This window comes from Durio zibethinus, chromosome 20, assembly GCF_047325235.1.
Source record: "Durio zibethinus cultivar Kanyao isolate XHJ-2024 chromosome 20, ASM4732523v1, whole genome shotgun sequence".
In the NCBI taxonomy this organism is placed as follows: domain Eukaryota; kingdom Viridiplantae; phylum Streptophyta; class Magnoliopsida; order Malvales; family Malvaceae; genus Durio; species Durio zibethinus.
This window is the reverse complement of record NC_143181.1, coordinates 23,314,479-23,332,618: the sequence shown is the minus strand read 5'-3', so window position 1 is coordinate 23,332,618 and position 18,140 is coordinate 23,314,479. Positions and strand designations below refer to the sequence as shown.

Sequence of the window (18,140 nt, the reverse complement as noted above, 5' to 3'; positions counted from 1 at the left end):
ATGAGTAATAATGACTCAACTAAAGCCATTCGTATAGGAGATGTGTTCTTGGAGACCACTAATGGCACTACATTGGTCTTAAAAAATATTAAACATATGATCGATATTTGCATGAATTTGATTTTTGTAGAAAGCTTGTGATGGTAGTGAAAGCTCACTAAAGGATCTATGGTTGTAGTTAGGGGTACAAAATGTTCCTCATTGTATTTGATACAGGCAAAAGTATCTGATTCCATTATCAATATAGTAGATAATGATGATACAATAAGCTTAGGCAAAAATGACTTAGTCACATGAGTGAGAAAGGCATGAAAGTTTTGGCTAAGAAAAATCTTCCTTCTGGAATGAAAAATGTATCCTTGAAATTTTGTGTTTATTGCTTGGTAGGGAAACAAACTAGAGTTGCATTCAAGACATTCATTCCATCAAGAAAGCTAGGTATACTTGATTTAGTATATTCTAATGTTTGTGGACTTATAAGAATAAAAATACTTGGTGGTCATTTGAATAAGATATGGGTTTGTACCTTGAAATCGAAAGACCAAGTGTTAGATGTGTTTAGAAATTTCATAGTTTAGTTGAAAAACAAACAAGGTTGAATTTTAAATGTATAAAGACTGATAATGAGGATGATTACACTGGACCTTTTGATGAGTATTACAAACAACTAGGCATTAGACATCAAAGGTTACCTCCTAAAACTCCTCAGTTAAATGGGTTAGCTGAGAGGATAAACAGAACACTAATGAAAAGAGTGAAATATTTGCTTTCACAAGCATAGTAATCAAAATCCTTTTTGGGTGAAGCTTTAAGTACAGTTGTACATATTTTGAATCTCTTGCCATGTGTTTCTCTAAATTTTGATGTTCCAAATAGAGTTTGATTAGGCAATGATGTGTCCTATGATCACTTGCGCACTTTTGGATGCAAGGTTTTTATGCATATTCCCAAATATGATAGGTTCAAGCTTGATGTCAAGAATAAATAGTATGTATTCCTCAGTTATGGCTAAGATGAATTTAGCTACAAGTTTTATGATCTAGTGTAGAAAAAACTTGTGAAAAGCAGGGATATTATTATTGAAGACCAGACCATACAAGATATTCAAAAAACTAATACATTAGTTCCACGATGTAGTGATTGTTTGATTGACTTGAATCTAGTTCCCCTAACACATATGCCTACAAAGCTTGAAGATGTTTAGGATGATAACATAATACAGGTGATATTGATACTAGTCCTACATAGATTAAGATGGGTGATGATACCTATAAATAGTCACCAATATCAGAGGTTTTACCAGAGATTTTATTAGAAGTTCCATTCAATAGGTCTAGAAAAAATCGACAACCTTCCACGTGGTACTCATTGATGAGTATGTCTACTAACTAATAAGGGACAATCCGAATATTATACAAAGGCCATGGAAGAGAAACATAAGAAAGAGTAAGTTAATACTTTTGAAGTTTGTTATTTGATCACCGGAATGGTGATTCCCTCCACATAGTCAAAAAGGGGAAGATTTGTTTGGCTTGGTTACCTCTATGTGGAGGTGGCCTAAAACTAAAACTCATTCACCAAGGACTTTTTAGTCTTTTCATGCTTGATTATAGGGTTTTAAACACTTATATATTGTTTTATATGGCTAGTACAAAAAGCAAGAGATGAGTGGCAGCAATAGGGAAAAAAAAGAGAAAAAAAAAGGAGTTTTGTAGTTTCAATGGTTTGATTGATGTCAATCCATAATCTGATTGAGCTAAAATTTTATCAGTTTGTTCACAACTTATTATTCTTCATTGGAAATGGTGGATATTAGATTTCGAGTTCTCTACCTACTAATTTTGTGGGTGTTTGTTAATCCCTAAATTTAATGAGATTTCTCTAATTTTCTCTTGCAAGATGGTTTCTTAACTAAGATTGTTTAATCTTGAGATATTATGGTTGTATACCTCTAGTTCTAGCTAGTGAGAATTTTGTGTTCCCATTATTTTAATAGTAGATATTATTTATTGCTACCCATGATTTTTACTTCTCATTTTAGGGAGGTTTTTCACATAAATTACTTGTATCATTATGCTTATGGTTTGGAGATTTATTTGTTAACTTTATTTGTTTGATTCTTTCTAGAATTACAAAAGAGATGGATAATTTGATTTTTCACTATGTGACATATTCGATTTGAATATTGTTTGAGGTTATTTTATCCCATCATTTTGTAGTGTCTAAGCTTTTAGTTAAACATGTGAAATATAGATAGAATTAACTTTTTTTAATGTCAATTACAACACTTGTTTATAATTTGTTGTTCATAACATTGTATGTTATTATGTAACTTTAGATTTTTTTTTTTTTTTTGTATTTTTGTCTTACCATCTTCTTACAAACCAAATGTAAAGCAAATTGGCTTAATCCTTTGGTACCACCTTTGATCGAAAAAATAAAGCCCCTGAAACTTGATCAACCTTTGCTTCATGCCAAATAAAATCATGGTTTAATTCTTTTACATTACATAATTGAGCTAGGAAATCTTGAACTTTGGCTAAACTAGCTAGTAATATACATTTTTTGTGGTATGCCCTGAATGCATCGAAAGATGCATGTTCAGGGACAGACTTTTTGCTTCCAACAAGGACCTGAAATGGAGGAAAAACGCCAAATGGAATAAAACACTTAGAAGGTCTCTATTGCTTGGAAGAAAACAATGAATGAAATGGAAACACTTAGAAGGTCTCTATTGCTTGGAAGAAAACAATGAATGAAATGGAAAGGTTAATTGATTAAAACACCAAAAGCAATGACAGTTTCAAGAGAAATCAAACATATTGTAAGCCACATGCTTTCGTATTGGAAATAGCTTGTGTATCCTTGGTAGGATTATACTCCCTCCTATTTCGATTTGATTTCTTAATAATTTTCATTTGATTTCGTTCTGATCAAATATTGAATAATTATTCTTATATCCTATTTAAATTCGACATATATATAATTCATATCTAATTTGATTCAATTTAAATTTAATCTAATAACTTTAATTTAGTTTAATATTCATAAAAATATTATTTTTACTATAAATTATATCATACAAATTAGTTTATCATCTTTACCAAAATGTAAAATCAACAACAAAGCTTAAAAATTGCAATCAAAGGGGGGGGGGGGGGGGGGAACATAGACTAATGTTAATTGTAACAAAAAAACAATGCAGTTTCCCTTTTAATAGAAGTTAACCAATAATATATACTCATTGCGATCCATTAGACTTTATATATTATAGCATAGCGGTCTATCACGTGACATAAAGTGAACACATAACAAATTTATCAAGAAAGGGACAACCATAGAGACAAAACCAACTGTTGGAGCCTATTGGAGGACTTTAGTTTCTATGGAGCTTTTGTCTTGTCCTTAAGCAATAATTTACTAAAACAATTGACTTTTTTTTTTAATCAATTAAACACTTTGACTTGACTTTCAACTTGGTGGCCAATTCGACGATATGATACTATTTTAAATTTAATAAATATTTAATTGTTTTATAATTTTATATTTAAATTAAATTTTTTATTTATAGTTAGTTGATTTTAAATTAAATGATTAACATAATATTAGAGTTCATATTTCTTTCTATTTTTATTTTTAAATTTATCATGTAATAGATTTTTTTTTATTTTCATTTACACATAAATATATTTAGATAAAATTTGTGAAATTTTTTACTAAAAATAATTAAAATTAAAAATTAAAATCGATAAATCGAGAAATTTTGTTACTCAGATGAAGCATGTAAAATTTAATAAATGTTGATACATTTTTTGTATAAATATTTTTACTAAAAATTAATTTTGACAAAATCTTAATATTGAATATGTAAGGATTAAATTTAAATTATACATTGTATTTTTAATTTTTTTACATATTATTAATTAAATTCAATATTCTTATTGTTGACATAAAGAGAGATTTACATGATCACAAAAGATATTATGCAAAACATAAAGTTAAATATAAAGATTAAAACATTTGTCAATATTTTAATTTTACTTATTGAATCTAAAAATTTTACTGTTAATGTATAAAATAACTTTTCATATATTTCTTTTTATCTTTTTAGTATTTATTAAATATAAATATATAATGGAGGAGTTTATACATGTTCACTTAATAATTATTTATTAATTTTAATAAACATAAAAATCTAATAGAAAGTTTGTCATCCCTTTAGCTGAATGTGACAATTTTAGACATTACATGAAAATGATAAAAACATAATAATAAAAGCAACAAGGTTTAAATTTGGGGAAAAGTTATATATAGATTTGACAAAAATTAAAAAATATATATTTTACATTTAACATATCGACATAAATAGTGATACAATATTCATATTTTACACAAATTGACATATAATGATATAATAAATATATTTAACACAAAACAAACATAATACAGATATATTAATTGTCAACTATTTTTAAAACTTTACTCTAATTTGGAGTTTTAAGCTTCAAGGAGCTTTATATATTTTGGCAATATTTTAGTATCAAATTAACAACTTGACTCGTGTTGGGAGCTTTTGTTCCTAAAGGGAATTTATCTATAAGCAATATTTACCAAAAATAAACAATTTGACTTGACTTACAATTTATTTGCCAATTTGAATGGTATCTTTGTCCAACTTCTAAAATAAAAAACAAATGTAAACCACTAACAAGTGGAAGTGAAAAACAAAAACCATTAGATATGTAATTGCTCTTTTCTAATCATTATTAGTTATGAATTTATATTTGATATATTATCAATATATATATATATTATATATTGTTAGTGAATAATACGATTCTATCTCATAAAAAAAAATTTAATTATATATGTTTTTAAGATTAAAAGTATTTATTTTATAGAATTTTAAACTTTTAAAAATAAATTTGTTATAAACTATTTTACCATAATATATAACATTTATTCATTACATTAAATATTATATAACATATATATATATATATATATAAACTCGTAAAAGAAAGTGCCAAAACCAATTAATAAAATAATATGTTCTAGTGCAATGACGCGGGTGTATATAAATTTTTATTCGACCACAATCATGTTTACCTTATTAGCATTTTCTTTAATCTCGGTCATTTTGTTTTCTGTCTTTTATTATATATATATATATATATATATATATATATATATCAATATTAATCTTTGTTTTTTTAAGTGTATCGACTATATATATGTGCAACTTCTTGCTCATCGCCTTAATCCTCGAAACAAATCACTCTTTCTCCAGAAATTTCATCCCTCCGATCAGTTGCCTTGCTGATTGTTGCACATTGACCTCAAATTACTTCGATCAGTGAAGCTGGCGCAACAGGAAGTATTGAGAGCTTGTACGAGATAATTCACCAGGATGCATTCATTTTAGAGCGGATTGATCAAGTGCCTTTCATTGATACTCCATTACATAAAGCTGCATCGGCAGGGCATATTGCTTTTGCAATGGAGATGATGAATTTAAAGCCATCATTTGCCAGAAAGCTAAACCCAGATGGGTTTAGCCCCATGCACTTGGCTTTGCGAAATGATCGCACCCAATTGGTTCTTCTGCTCTTAATGATTGATACAAGCCTTGTTCGCTTCAAAGCAAGGGAGGGTATGACTCCTTTTCGTTATGTGCCTGAAAGAGGGAACCTCGATCTTATAAAGCGATTTCTTGAAGCATGCCCTCAATATATCCTAGATGTGACGGTGAAAGGAGAGACTGCCCTGCACACTGCCCTAAAAGAGAACAGGGTTGAAGCTCTTGTATTCATAGTCTGGTGGCTTCATGGTCAATGCCACCAATATCTTAAAAATGCAGAAAATTGGCCAAGAAAAATCCTGACTTGGGGTGATGTTGAAGGAAACACTGTGTTGCATGTTGCAGCAACAAGAAATCAAGCACAGGTAAAAAAAAAAAAAAAAAGGAAACAGGGTTAAAGCAATTTTCCCCACTTGATAGGCTTAATTAACTGATCCCTGCTTCTGTTAACCGTGCAGGTAGTAAAAAGATTGCTGTTAACCAATCGAATAGATAAGGGTGCAAGAATTAGGAAGGTGTAGAATGCGAAAGAAGCAGAAGCCAAGTAAATGTTGATGAGATCAGGGTTATGCTATGCCGTTCTGTTGAGTATTTGTCCGGACTTAGCAAACCTAAAGCCTTCTTTGTAAAGATCATTCTCAGTTTTTCCCATGCAGAAATGAAAATAAGCCGTGGGAGTCTGAATATGAGAAACGAAACCCGAAGCGCGTTCTTAGTTGTTGCAGACCTGATTATAACAGCAACCTACAATGCTTCTATGAATCCGCCAGGCGATGTTTGGACCAGTGCTGATAGCAGTGCTAGCATGAATATTACTAGCAATCACACCCTTAATGGAACAAGTTCAGCTCCACAACACAGGCCTGGTGTCACGACCTGAGACTCAAGCTTCAAGATACAAGAATGAACTCTTTCGCGTCTTAGATCAGCCTAACACAAGAAACGGTGCATGGATACTCTAGATTGTGGGGCTTGGCCGCCCAGTAGACTGCAAAACGAAAAGGCAGAGCAAGTGCCGAAAGAAAGGCTAACAAAAGAACAACAAAATGATCAAGGCAAGAGTAAAAATGTTATTACTCAATGGTTCTGGCAAGTTTCCACCTTACAATTAGTGCTGAGATACATTCGTAAACTCTAGGGATTACATTAGTTTAAACCCTTTGATTGACATAATACAGCTTCTGATTCTAGGAGATATGATGCTACAGCATATTCCTAGCATCTTTGATCCAACCTGAATGGGAATCTATCCTGGCCAATTCCAGACCCGTGCCTAACACCACCCATGCCTGGCCTTGTACCCGTGCTCGCATTTGGCCTTACTCAATGTTGCCAACTCTGATTATCTCAGGTCTGTGTTCAGGAGTGTTTGCACCTTGGTCTAACCATGCGCCCGCACCTCGATCCTCACTGCCCGCACTTATGTCCGCACGTGTGCCCACACCTAGGTCTAGCTCAACTATGCCAAAGCTGAACACCCTGCCTAAGCCATTTGAGTCTTGATCATTATCCACCCACTATTTTGGGCTAGTTTCCCACCTCTTGGACCTCTAGTGCACCTCAAGGCCTGGTCCTGCTAGGTATCAAACTCTGTCTTACTAGAACTAGAATTATAACTTGATTCAGAAAGAACCCCAATGCCAGGACCAACTTGCAAACTGTGAAATTCTCCCCTACTCATTCTAGCAACGCCTTCGTTACTAGGGGGATGATGCACCTGCCTTACACGCCGATTTCAACTTCTACCCTCGTGAACCAATTTTTCAACATTTTAGTCCCATACCTAAACATGTACTATGATGGCTTCTGCTGCTCTCAATCCAAAGTTTCTCAGCATCTTGCTGCAATAGTCCTTTTTGCCCATGTCATCGAAGCTTTTGGAGCTTCTTCTGAGTTGCCCGCGACACCTTTTCCCATGAAAAATCTGGTTGCACTTTAGAACTAATGTTGTTTTATTTGATTGCCATTGGTTTACCCTTACCAACCCCTTGAAAGGTTCCAACCCCTCTACAGTATTGAACCCAACTACATCACCTCAAGCTGTTCATCATCACTGCTACTACTCTCACCTTTAAATAGCCTCTCTGTCTGTTCGATTACTACAAGCCTCACATACATAGGGCACTCCCTGGCCTTGTGTGGACCACCACACAAATAGCAACTCAAGGGCTTCTACTTATTGCCCTTATTCGAAATGGCTCTATCAGTCTTGGCCTTGCTAAGTCTGGGCTTGTCACTAACCTCTTCATCAGATGAAGAACTACTATTTGTGTCTTCCCCACTACTACCTTTATGGATTGATCATGGAGACATAGTGCTCTTAAACTTTATTAATGATTCTGCAATTGTAATAGCCTGACTCAGTTCTTGCATGCCTCTTTGCTACAATTCGGACTTTACCCACACTTCAGTCCATCTAAGAAGTAAAATAGAGCCTCCACCTAGCTCATGCTTAGGACCAATAGCAACAACTTTGAGAACTCCCTACATTAGTCTTGGATTCTCCCTTTTTAAACAAGCCTATAGAGCTTCTCTTAAGCTTTTTTTTTGCATATTCTGGCTTAAACTACTACCTAAGTTCCTCAATGAACTGGTCCTATATAGTGATTGCTTGCTTACCACACTTAACACCGTCAACCATGCAGCACCACCATAAAAGAGCATCATTGCTCAAATACATAATAGTTATGCTCACATTGGCATCATTTACTATCTCAACCACTTTGAAGTACTACTCTATGCCCCAAACAAAGTTGTCAACATCCTTGGCAAAGCGACTTCCTCTGAATGGCTTTGTCTTAAGAATCGCCGCCTTTGGTCCTAAACCAGCACTAGCAACCACTGTCGCCCATAATGCGACATGATCAACCTTGAGCCTTTCAAGCTCCTCTTACAAGGTTGTCATAATGGCCTTCAACACCTCATAATCCTACACAACCTCTTTTATTAAGTCATGCACAAGTCCTATGTTGTCTTCGAATCTGTCCTGCATATCCGCAATGGCCCCCCTCACATTCTTTCAATCGAGTATCCATAGACATCAGCACTTCCTCAAAACTAGCCCTTTTTTTCGTGCCAATAGGTGGGCACTCTTCATACACCTCGCTTAAGCCCCTTGTCTGGTCATCCCTAGCCATAAGCAACAAACAACAATCAAACCAAAAATTCATGAATGCAGTTTAGGGAATTTACCTTAACCTTTGGACCAACACTCTAGTGGATCAGGATCCTACCTAGTACAAAACACACAACCAACACTTTGTCAGGCACCAGTCAACACCACTACATAGCATGCCTTGCACACTCACAACACAACAATAATAATCAATCAAACACTTGGTCTACACTTTTGCAACCCACACCTTGTGCACCAAGGGCGTATCACCAACACAAGCACATAGATGACCTAGGATGCCTACACCATACAATCGAATGCTTGCACCAATACATCTGAACCTCCCTCAAGGCTAACTCTAGTTCCAGCGGCACATACACTGATCACCTCCTTTAAATCAACTTTTGCCACTTTTGAACCAGTTTTAAACATGCTCTAATATTATTTGTCATGGGTCGAGACTCAAGCTTTAGGCTTGCACATCTCCAAAACACTAGAATAGGCTTTTTCACGTCCCAAATAGCCTAACACCAAAACACATCCTTACTCTTGTTTTAAACATTATTTTGTTCTTTTGTTAGCCTTTCTTCTAGCACTTGCTGTGCTTTTTTGTTTTGTAGCGTATTAAATAGCCAAGCCTTGTAGTTTAGAGTATCCATGCACCATTTCTTGTGTTACATTGATATGGGATGTGAAAGAGTCTATTCCCGTGTCCTAAAGCCGCGTGAGCCTAAAGCTTGGGTTTTGACTTGTGACATTGGCACATTAATTATGGATGGAATAAAATTTTTGTTCTATTATAGTTTATTAATACTGGAACCTTCTAGGTTGCATTTATGATAGTAATGTTTCTCCTTCCAACTGGGTATCCCTCTATGTCTTTTCTCTTATCCCTTGCTTTTTTTGGATGTTGCTACATCAATTCCATGAGAATTGCAAGTCCAACCTTTGTTTAAGGTTGACGTTGGGGTTAGATGAGTAGTTACTTCATAGTAATCAATGTGCTAATTAACAACCTCAATCATCGTCATCCATATTCTTTGCATTGCCTTATAGAACCTTTCCCTAATAATTCCTAAGCCTCATCAACCTTCTGCATTCAATTCCAACATTAATTTTGTACATGCCATTGTTTGAGAAAGAGTTGCCATTGTAAGTCTCTCATATATATTCATCACTAAAAATTTCTAGAATAGGAAAGGAAAAAAGGCTTAGCTTGGCTTGGATTGGATTGTATAGGATTACAGGTGTAAATGAGATGTCTATGCTTATAAGCTACTTAAGTTCAACTAAAAAAAATTCAAATTCAGCTTGATTGTTATTGAGTCAAGCTAGAGCAGCTCAAGTTATTAGGTTAGTTGAGTTTGAATATTCCAATTATTCATAGCATTATTGGGTCATAAAGGCATAATTGCCTTTTACTCTAAGAAAGTATTCACAATTGGATCAAGGGTATTTTGATTATTTAGTCCAAGCTGATGTGTATAAATAACCTTTCACTCCCTCTAATTAAGAAAGGTTAATTCTTTTTTCAACTCTCTCATTCTCTCTTTTGAGCTCTTTTACTCAACTCTCTTATTCTTATCTCTAGGCTTATTTTTGAGTTATTCAATTTAGTATAAACTTAGCACGAACACTTATGTTCAGCTTGAGTAACTTACGAGCCTAATTAATTTTTTTATTTTTTAATATATATTTTTATATTTTATTAGTAATTTATTATTTTACCCTTAATATATTTACCTACGTAAAAATCCTAAATTCCTAATCTTCAACACAACACTCAAAACATTTTCTTCCTTTCTTTCCCCCTAGTGGCACTTATCTTTTCCTCACTCTATTGATTCATCCTTCTGCTTTTACCAACAAAATTTTTTTCTTTTCTTGCCAATGCTTATTGTCGATGCCTATGTTGGGAATAATGATTCAAATCCCATAAGAGATTTGTTTGGGATTTGTCAGATATTGCTTGATGGACAAGAAGACTTGCAAAAAAAGAATTTCAAGAGAAAGAGGATTCTTAATAGGTAAGTTTGACTTGCAAGAGAAGAATTCTAAAAGGAAAGTGATTCTTAATAGGCAAGTTTTACTTACAGGAGAAGAATTCTAAGAGGAGAGGGATTCTTAATGGGCAAGTTTGTATGGTTATAAATAGGTGAAGTCTCTACAGGGTTAGGTATGAAAAAAAAGATGTAAGAGAGTTGTAGGGTTTTGTGGGATAGACACCCCATAAGAGTATTGGGGCTCTACGTCTTATGGGTGTGTATGCTTGTTTGTGAGTGGACTAAAGGAGATTGAGAGGGTCCACATAGGTATGATGTATGGGAACATAGGGGTATGTGTTTGGTTGTGTTGAAAAGGTGCACAAGAGTTTGGGTTTGTGTTTGTTTGGGTTGAAAATACTCCATAGGACTAGAAGAGATTGAGAGTGTCTTATGACTATTGATTGTTGAGTGAGATTGATGATTTGATGTAAGTTTGTAATTCTCTACAACTAGTGGATCTTTTTTCTCATCCGTGAATGTAGGTCAGTTGGACCAAACCACGTTAAATTATTGTCTCTTGTGTGTTCGATTTATTGTTTGATTTTGCTTCCGCTGTGTGTGATTGGATTGGAGGCTTTTAGCTTAACAGCCTACTCCCAACATCGACCCCCTTTTTTTTCTTAGTTAGTAGCAACAATTATGGAGCTCTTTAAAACTCGAGCAATGGTGAAACACCTTTAAGTCAAGATTGAGCAATGAGAACAGTGACACCATAACTAGCGGCGACAAGGGTCAAAAGCAACAACCAAGATCTGTATTTCTATTTTATAGAAAGTGATTTTTTTTTTTTCATTTTAAGTTCAGCCAAGGTCTATAGTTAGCTGATGCTCACCTGGATATTAGTTTGTTTAGATATAATTTGAATAGAAGTTTATTGCTTTAGGGGCTATGCTTTAGGCTATTTTGAACTTTGTCATTTTATCTGCCGTTTGCATATTCAAGTTGAATTGGTCACAATTTGTATAGTATGATTTGGTCATGTTAACAACCAATACAAATTTGAAAATGAATAGAGCCTTAGGAAGTATTTGGTTTAAGAAAATAAAATTATTTTTGTTTTCATTTTCTTAGAAAATAAAAAATATGAGTAAAAATGTACTTGGTAATTAAAAATAAAAATAAATTTTTAGAAAAAAAAAATAAAAATGGGTTCAAATATGAAAACAAAAAAAAATTATTTCAATTGAGAAAATAAAAAATGTACGGTACTTTTTTTTTAAGTTACTATATTTGAGTATTTTTTAATGTCATTAATTGATAAATATATATTATATTTATAATTAGATGCCATTAATAGTAATATCATTGAAAATTTTATTTATTTCTTTTTTTTTATTTTATAAAACACTTTTATTATTTTTACCAATACCTTTTTTAAAAAACAAAAAATAGAAAACAAAAACTATTTTTTAGAAAATAAAAATAAAAAATATTTTCTCAAACCAGAGCAAAATTTTTCATCATGAATCATAACAAACATTTCATTTCTTTTTAGCAAAGAAAATGTGGCTAGCTACTTCATTTCATAAATTAATCAACTTCTTACCCCCTCCCCCTCCCCCCCTTTTTTTTTGTGGTATATAGGCTGCTTCAATCTCCAAATTAGGATACAAAATGGGCAATTTTCTTACTTGCCGAAGCTTACAGTCAGGATACCTTTAATGAAGATTCATAATATGAAAGTGACTGATTCTGCCAGAATGATAATTTCTTTCCTAGCTAGCAACTTGCATTCTTTTAATAATAACGGTTGATTTCCTTTTGCCGTTGCTATGTTCCTGCTCTGCCAGGTCACATGGAGATTCTTTAAGTTGCAATCTCCTCTCTGAAGCAAATCTTTCATTTACCAGAGATAAAGAAATACATGACAGACTATTTGAGTTTACAAGTGAATAAGAAAGAAGCTAGAGACATGCTTTGGCTATTGAATAGAACCTTAGCTTTTAATGTTAGCTTTTCTTTTCTTTTCTTTTTTTTTTCTATCATTTTCATCATATTTGATTTAAACATGATTTCTACTTTTTTAAGTACTAATATAGTTAATATGCATCTATCTTTATTTGTTTATTGAAAATTTCGAATGAAGTTCAGTTGCTTTGAAGAAAATAATTGTGCTTCAATTGTTTTTGACATTTGAGTTTTGCAATTTTACTTCTCTAAGGCAGCTATGGAAACTTTACCAGCTTTGGAGATCTTAGGTGCTTAATAATCTTGCTTTTTTTTTTTTATAATTCATCTTTATATAATTTGTTATCTTTTCTCATTGTTTTCTTTTTACTTTAATGTAGCTCGAGAATCGAAGGGATATTCTATCTGAAATGGCTTCCAATCAACAATAATAATCAACCTTTACTAAGCTTGAAAGTAATGTTGTAGTAGTGCTCTTGTATTTGGTTAATTTGATTGAGATTTTGTGGTTAGAAAATTTTATATTTGGTTATTGGGTAAGGTTTTAATTTATTTATTTATTTATTTTTGTGATGTGATTTTAAAAGATATCATTATTTATTAAATTTAACTAATACGAATAGTTGTATGTGAAAAAAATTGAGTTCGAGCTTGAGTGTCAATAATTGAATATGTAATCGAATTCATTTGTTACTGAAAAATAAGTTTAATCAAATAAATTCGAATAATCGATTTCGATTACAAATTGAATTTGAATTAAAAAAAAAATAAAACTTAATAAAACTTGAATCAAATATCAAGTCATAAGTTTGGAATCGAAGTTGAACTTCTCACCATATCGGCTTGACCAATTACATACCTAGGATTGGAGATTAAAGATCATCTCATTCCGGTAGAATAGAAGAGCCTGCCTGGAAGTCATACATACATATATATATATATATATATATATAAATATATTGAGGGTTACCACCTCTTCTAGCTCTATCAACTTCAATCATCCTGTACCTTTTCATCTTGATTGCAACAATTTTCTTCTCTGGTGATCACTTGCAACTGGCTATAGCGTTGGAACTTCACAATGTCCCTCTAGATTAACTTCAACGGCAGATTCTTCCACTGGCAATCAAAATCCTGATTATAATCCATGGCAATGTCAACATCAACTACTTATTTGATGAATTCTCTCATCTTTAATGGATACCAGTCCTATCTTAACTTGTTGGCTATTAAACTTCACATTCTCCATCTCCGGACTTCATTAGAACGTCTCTTTCCTTATCAATCTAAGAAATCCTATCATGTAACTAAGATTGGAACTCCAAACTAGCAAGAAACACATCCTATCTTTTATTTTTAATTAATTTTCATAAAATATTCTACACATATTAATTAGGGAAAAAAAGAAGATTATGATTAATTTTCACAAGTTTACAGGAGAAGAAAGTCAGAGATCTTTCTTCCTCCTATTGACCCAAAAACAAAGGCATTCATTTCCTTTGCTCAAACATAGCCTACTCCAGTTACACATAAGCTTCCAATTCCCTCCTACCAAATCTGACTTAAATGAGCCCAAGTTATACATTTTTACTGATTTCCACAAAAGAAAAACAAAAAAAAAAAGATGATTGATATCTAGCACCACCTTTAAAAAAGCACTCGAAGTTGACAGACTTCATTTTTCTAAGCAGTTACGCACAGCCTAGGGATGCCAATATCAGAAGCAGCATCAGCTTGTTGATGATTTGTTTGTTTAAAGTACAATTCGGCTGGAATACTCACAGAAGTTTGTTATGTCAGAATCTTCTGATGACTCCTTTGTGTCTTGGAAAATGGTACATATGGAATCACCATTCTCAACTTGATGGCCTCACTTCATGTAAAATATCAAGCTGTTACAGCCAGAAACTCAATTACCAACTGAAGAAATTTTCATGTATTCTTGTAATTTGATACCATGAATAGGCTTCATTAATTATCAGCCAGCAGCAATTAAAAAGTAATGAAGTAAGAACTAATCTAATAAAAATTCACCAAAACTGCATGTAAAGAAATATATTGAAGGCAACATTCATCAGAAAGCTACGAGGGAAAACTGTGAGATTGGCTAAACTAGTCACTAGTAAAAAGTTTACCAGATATTCCGCTGCTACGCTCATGCTCTCTGGTTTCATTCCTTGTATTTCTAAACTCTCTTCCCTGATTCACACATTCCTGTTCGTCACTGTTGTGTTGGGAAATTCTTGCATCTCCAATTGTTGGCTCAGAAGGTTGTACGCCTTGTGTTTCTTCATAACTTTGGGACACCAGTTGAACGGCTAATCCATTACTATTCACTGGATGAGATGACTCCTGATCATTTTCAGCTTGAATAACAGGCAATTTATCAGGAACCTTAGGAGAAGCAAGGACAGAAAGCCGGCAGAGTGGACAGGTGGTGTGGTTGGCAAGCCAATGGTCAATGCAGTCCACGTGAAATGTATGGCCACATGTAGGTATCTGCTGAAGCTTATCCTCTGCTTGGTAGTCCCCAAGGCATACTGAGCATCTGCAATAGTAAAGATGATACTTTATCAGAAAGAGGAAAAGTTTGAAAGTAGAAGCTTAAGTTTTCTCATTTAGAATCTCCGAATTTCTGAACTGCAATGGCCTGAACCAATAAGAAGGCAGCCATCAGTTCTATGGTATTTATGACACTAATCCAACAGTCATCATTGACAGAACAGAAGAAATGACTACTACAATTACAAGGCAGATGATCTAACTCAACGATTAGCTGGCTTTTGGAGAAAAGTGCTCTTCAATTATAGAGAAGATCACCTTCACAGCATCAAGGGGCTTCTTATGCATGAAAGATCAGGCAATCACTTTTCCTGTTCCAGTCTTTGAATTAACAGTCATTCTCAGTGGAAGTGTCTATCTATTTTAGTTATTTTATGCAGCTTACATATGGGATATTCATGGGAGATGAAATTTAGATGTTCAACAACAATGTGTGAAAGTAACATTATAAAGATGACATGCATTGCTTTTTGCCATACTGTATTTCAAGAAATCAATTCATCCTAAAAGTTAAATAGAAAGGCTGAAACTTAAATTTGCTTCAAGAAATCTCAAAATTACTACAATCTCGTCAATGGAAAATCGAGATGATATCACCAACCTAGCTCCAAGACTATAATTTTTTACAACTGAACATGCTTTTTTCCGATTATATGAAGTCAACTTATATCAGGGAATATATTGTATCACTTCTGAATGAATAAAAAAAAGTTGATTAATTTTATTATATCCACATTCACACAACGATGCAGATCATTTATCCAACAATAGCTTCATCCCCGTTAATTGATAATGGCTAAATGTTCAAATTAAAATTTACACAACTTTTCATTTGAGGATATAACTAACTTATCATTTTTTATTAATTTGAATTTTAACTTTTTAGATTGTCTAATGAAAGAAAATCGATAGCTTAAGTTAGTAATCCCAATTAATAGGACTAATGGCTGCCATGTAAACATCATGTGTCAAAAAAAAAAAAAATTACCAATTCAGTTGTTAATCTCACCGACTAATCACTACCTTTGGTGATTGGAAGTTCACTAACTTCCATTTCAATTTCCAAATAAAAACAAAATCCATTATCAATTTCCTTAATTATCGTTAGACAAATGTAAAAGGGTTAATTACACATTGTTAGCCAAACTACAGTTAAATTTTTTATTTGGCATCTAAATTTTAAAATTTTAAAATTCAATACTCAAACTTTACTTTCGTCCATCAATTTGCACACAAAACTAACACTATTTGTCAAATGGATGTCGCATCCAAATATAACTAATACAAACATGCCAAGTGTCTCAAAAGTCAAAACACCATGTCAACATGTCACATGTCAGAATTTTATTAGATTTTTTGGATATTTTATCCATTTGATTAACGGTGTAATTCTCAATGAAGGCAAGCAAAGTTTTAGTACATTATTGCAATTTTTTTAATTTTAGATGTTAAATTGAAAATTTTACTATAATTCGAGTATCAAAAGTGTAATTATCTATCTAAAAAGTTAAGATCACAACAATAGGTTAGATCTTCAAAAAAAAATTTGTGCAAATGCTGAATTATAATTTGAGGATTTAGCCAACTAATGACCAACTTCTCATAAACACCATAAGTGAGAAGCATCAAGAAGTAGTATAGATATATTTATGAACATAAATTAATTAAATATTAAATGGACATATGAAGATTGTGGTGTTTATAGAATAATACTCCAGTTGGACGTAAAAACGAAGAAGCAAAATTTACATGGAATTGAGTGAGAGCAGTAGTAGTAGTAGTAGTAGGTAGAATTGGGAAGAATAAAAGAAAGGTAACTCACTGAGTATCTCGGATGGAGAATGTCTCCTTGTATATAACAATGGGTAGCATCTCTCTTACTTCTTTCTTGAGGCCCAATTCAGCCTGTCAAACCACAACTAACAAATATGTAAATCATCATTGACTGGGAAAAGACAAAACAGAAAGAGTCATACCATGGAGAGGTGATTGTCGTTGTCGGTTCTCATTCTAAGAGATGACCAATCTGCTCGCCGGCGCCGAAGATAGAACAAATAGAACATGAAGAGCAGTATGAAAGCGAAGAAAATAGGGACAGAGAAGATGAAAGCTTGATACAGCTTAAGCTCTGCTAAAACACCTGAAGATAAACTGCTCTCAGACTCAGATTGAGACATCACCGAATAATTTTACCTTTTTCTCAACACAAACACCCAAAACAACAGAGAAAAGAGGATGAAAATGGGCCTTGTTCAAATGCAGATTTCAAGGAAAAATCCCGACAGTTTAATTTTATAAGAGGAAAGAATTAAGGAGAAATGAAAATGGAAGAGATCATACCCACGAGTTTCACAAAGCTCAGCTCGTAAATGTTAATACAGTATGTAATAAACAAATAAAAAATCCTACAGCATTTGACAAGTTGGAAGTAGATCTCTTCTACGACTCACTCCTAATAAAATCAAATCTCTAATTATTTTACTGCAATATGCCTCACAAAACAAAAAGAAAAAAAATCAAGACACCTTTTATAAGGTACAACTAAGTGAAAATGTATAAAAACCAAGCCATAAAGTAAAAAATAAAGTACAAAAATGCTGAAAATAAAACTTAAAAGAAAATGCTGAAAATAAGATAATTATGGAATTGCAACCTTGGTGTGGTTTTCAAAATCCACTTACATATGGAAAACTCATATTGCCGGTAGCCGTACGATTTTGTTAGGTCAAAGAGTTAAATAATCGAGAAGGGATAAATTAGCTAATTAAAATTTTTAATAATTTAATTACCAAATAACAGTTATAAATATAAATTTTTAAGTTAATGGAGACAATATATATGCACAAATAAATAACTTGAAAAAGTAAAATATTAGAGATAAAGAAGTAAATACTAAAAATTATAGAGATTTGTTCTTTTTAAAAAGATA

At 32.8% G+C, this 18,140-nt stretch overlaps 2 protein-coding genes across 5 annotated transcripts; one reads left to right on the top strand and one right to left on the bottom strand.

Annotated features, from left to right (window-relative positions):
- Positions 1-5,337: 5,337 nt before the first annotated feature.
- Positions 5,338-6,461, top strand: LOC111297623 (uncharacterized; the record flags this gene model as incomplete). Its single annotated transcript, XM_089749338.1, has 2 exons — positions 5,338-5,974; positions 6,238-6,461. Coding segments are annotated over 2 exons (861 nt in total), but the record flags the coding sequence as incomplete, so codon positions are not given.
- A 6,874-nt stretch (positions 6,462-13,335) lies between these two features.
- Positions 13,336-17,831, bottom strand: LOC111315065 (RING-H2 finger protein ATL7-like). Of its 4 annotated transcripts, none has more exons than XR_016330577.1 (5): positions 17,188-17,831; positions 17,034-17,116; positions 14,785-15,197; positions 14,432-14,541; positions 13,336-13,783 (listed from the first exon to the last, which is right to left on the bottom strand). XR_016330577.1 is itself a non-coding variant. In XM_089749044.1 (5 exons), exons 2-5 carry the CDS (start codon positions 17,272-17,274, stop codon positions 14,537-14,539), a joined length of 588 nt encoding a protein of 195 aa, XP_089605170.1. In that variant the 5' UTR covers positions 17,275-17,351; positions 17,552-17,829; the 3' UTR covers positions 14,042-14,536. The 4 variants fall into 4 exon arrangements, 2 of the variants coding, with proteins under 2 accessions (XP_089605170.1, XP_022772419.1); XR_016330578.1 differs by having other exon boundaries at positions 13,336-13,768; XM_089749044.1 differs by lacking the exon at positions 13,336-13,783 and having other exon boundaries at positions 14,042-14,541; positions 17,188-17,351; positions 17,552-17,829.
- Between the last annotated feature and the right edge of the window lie 309 nt (positions 17,832-18,140).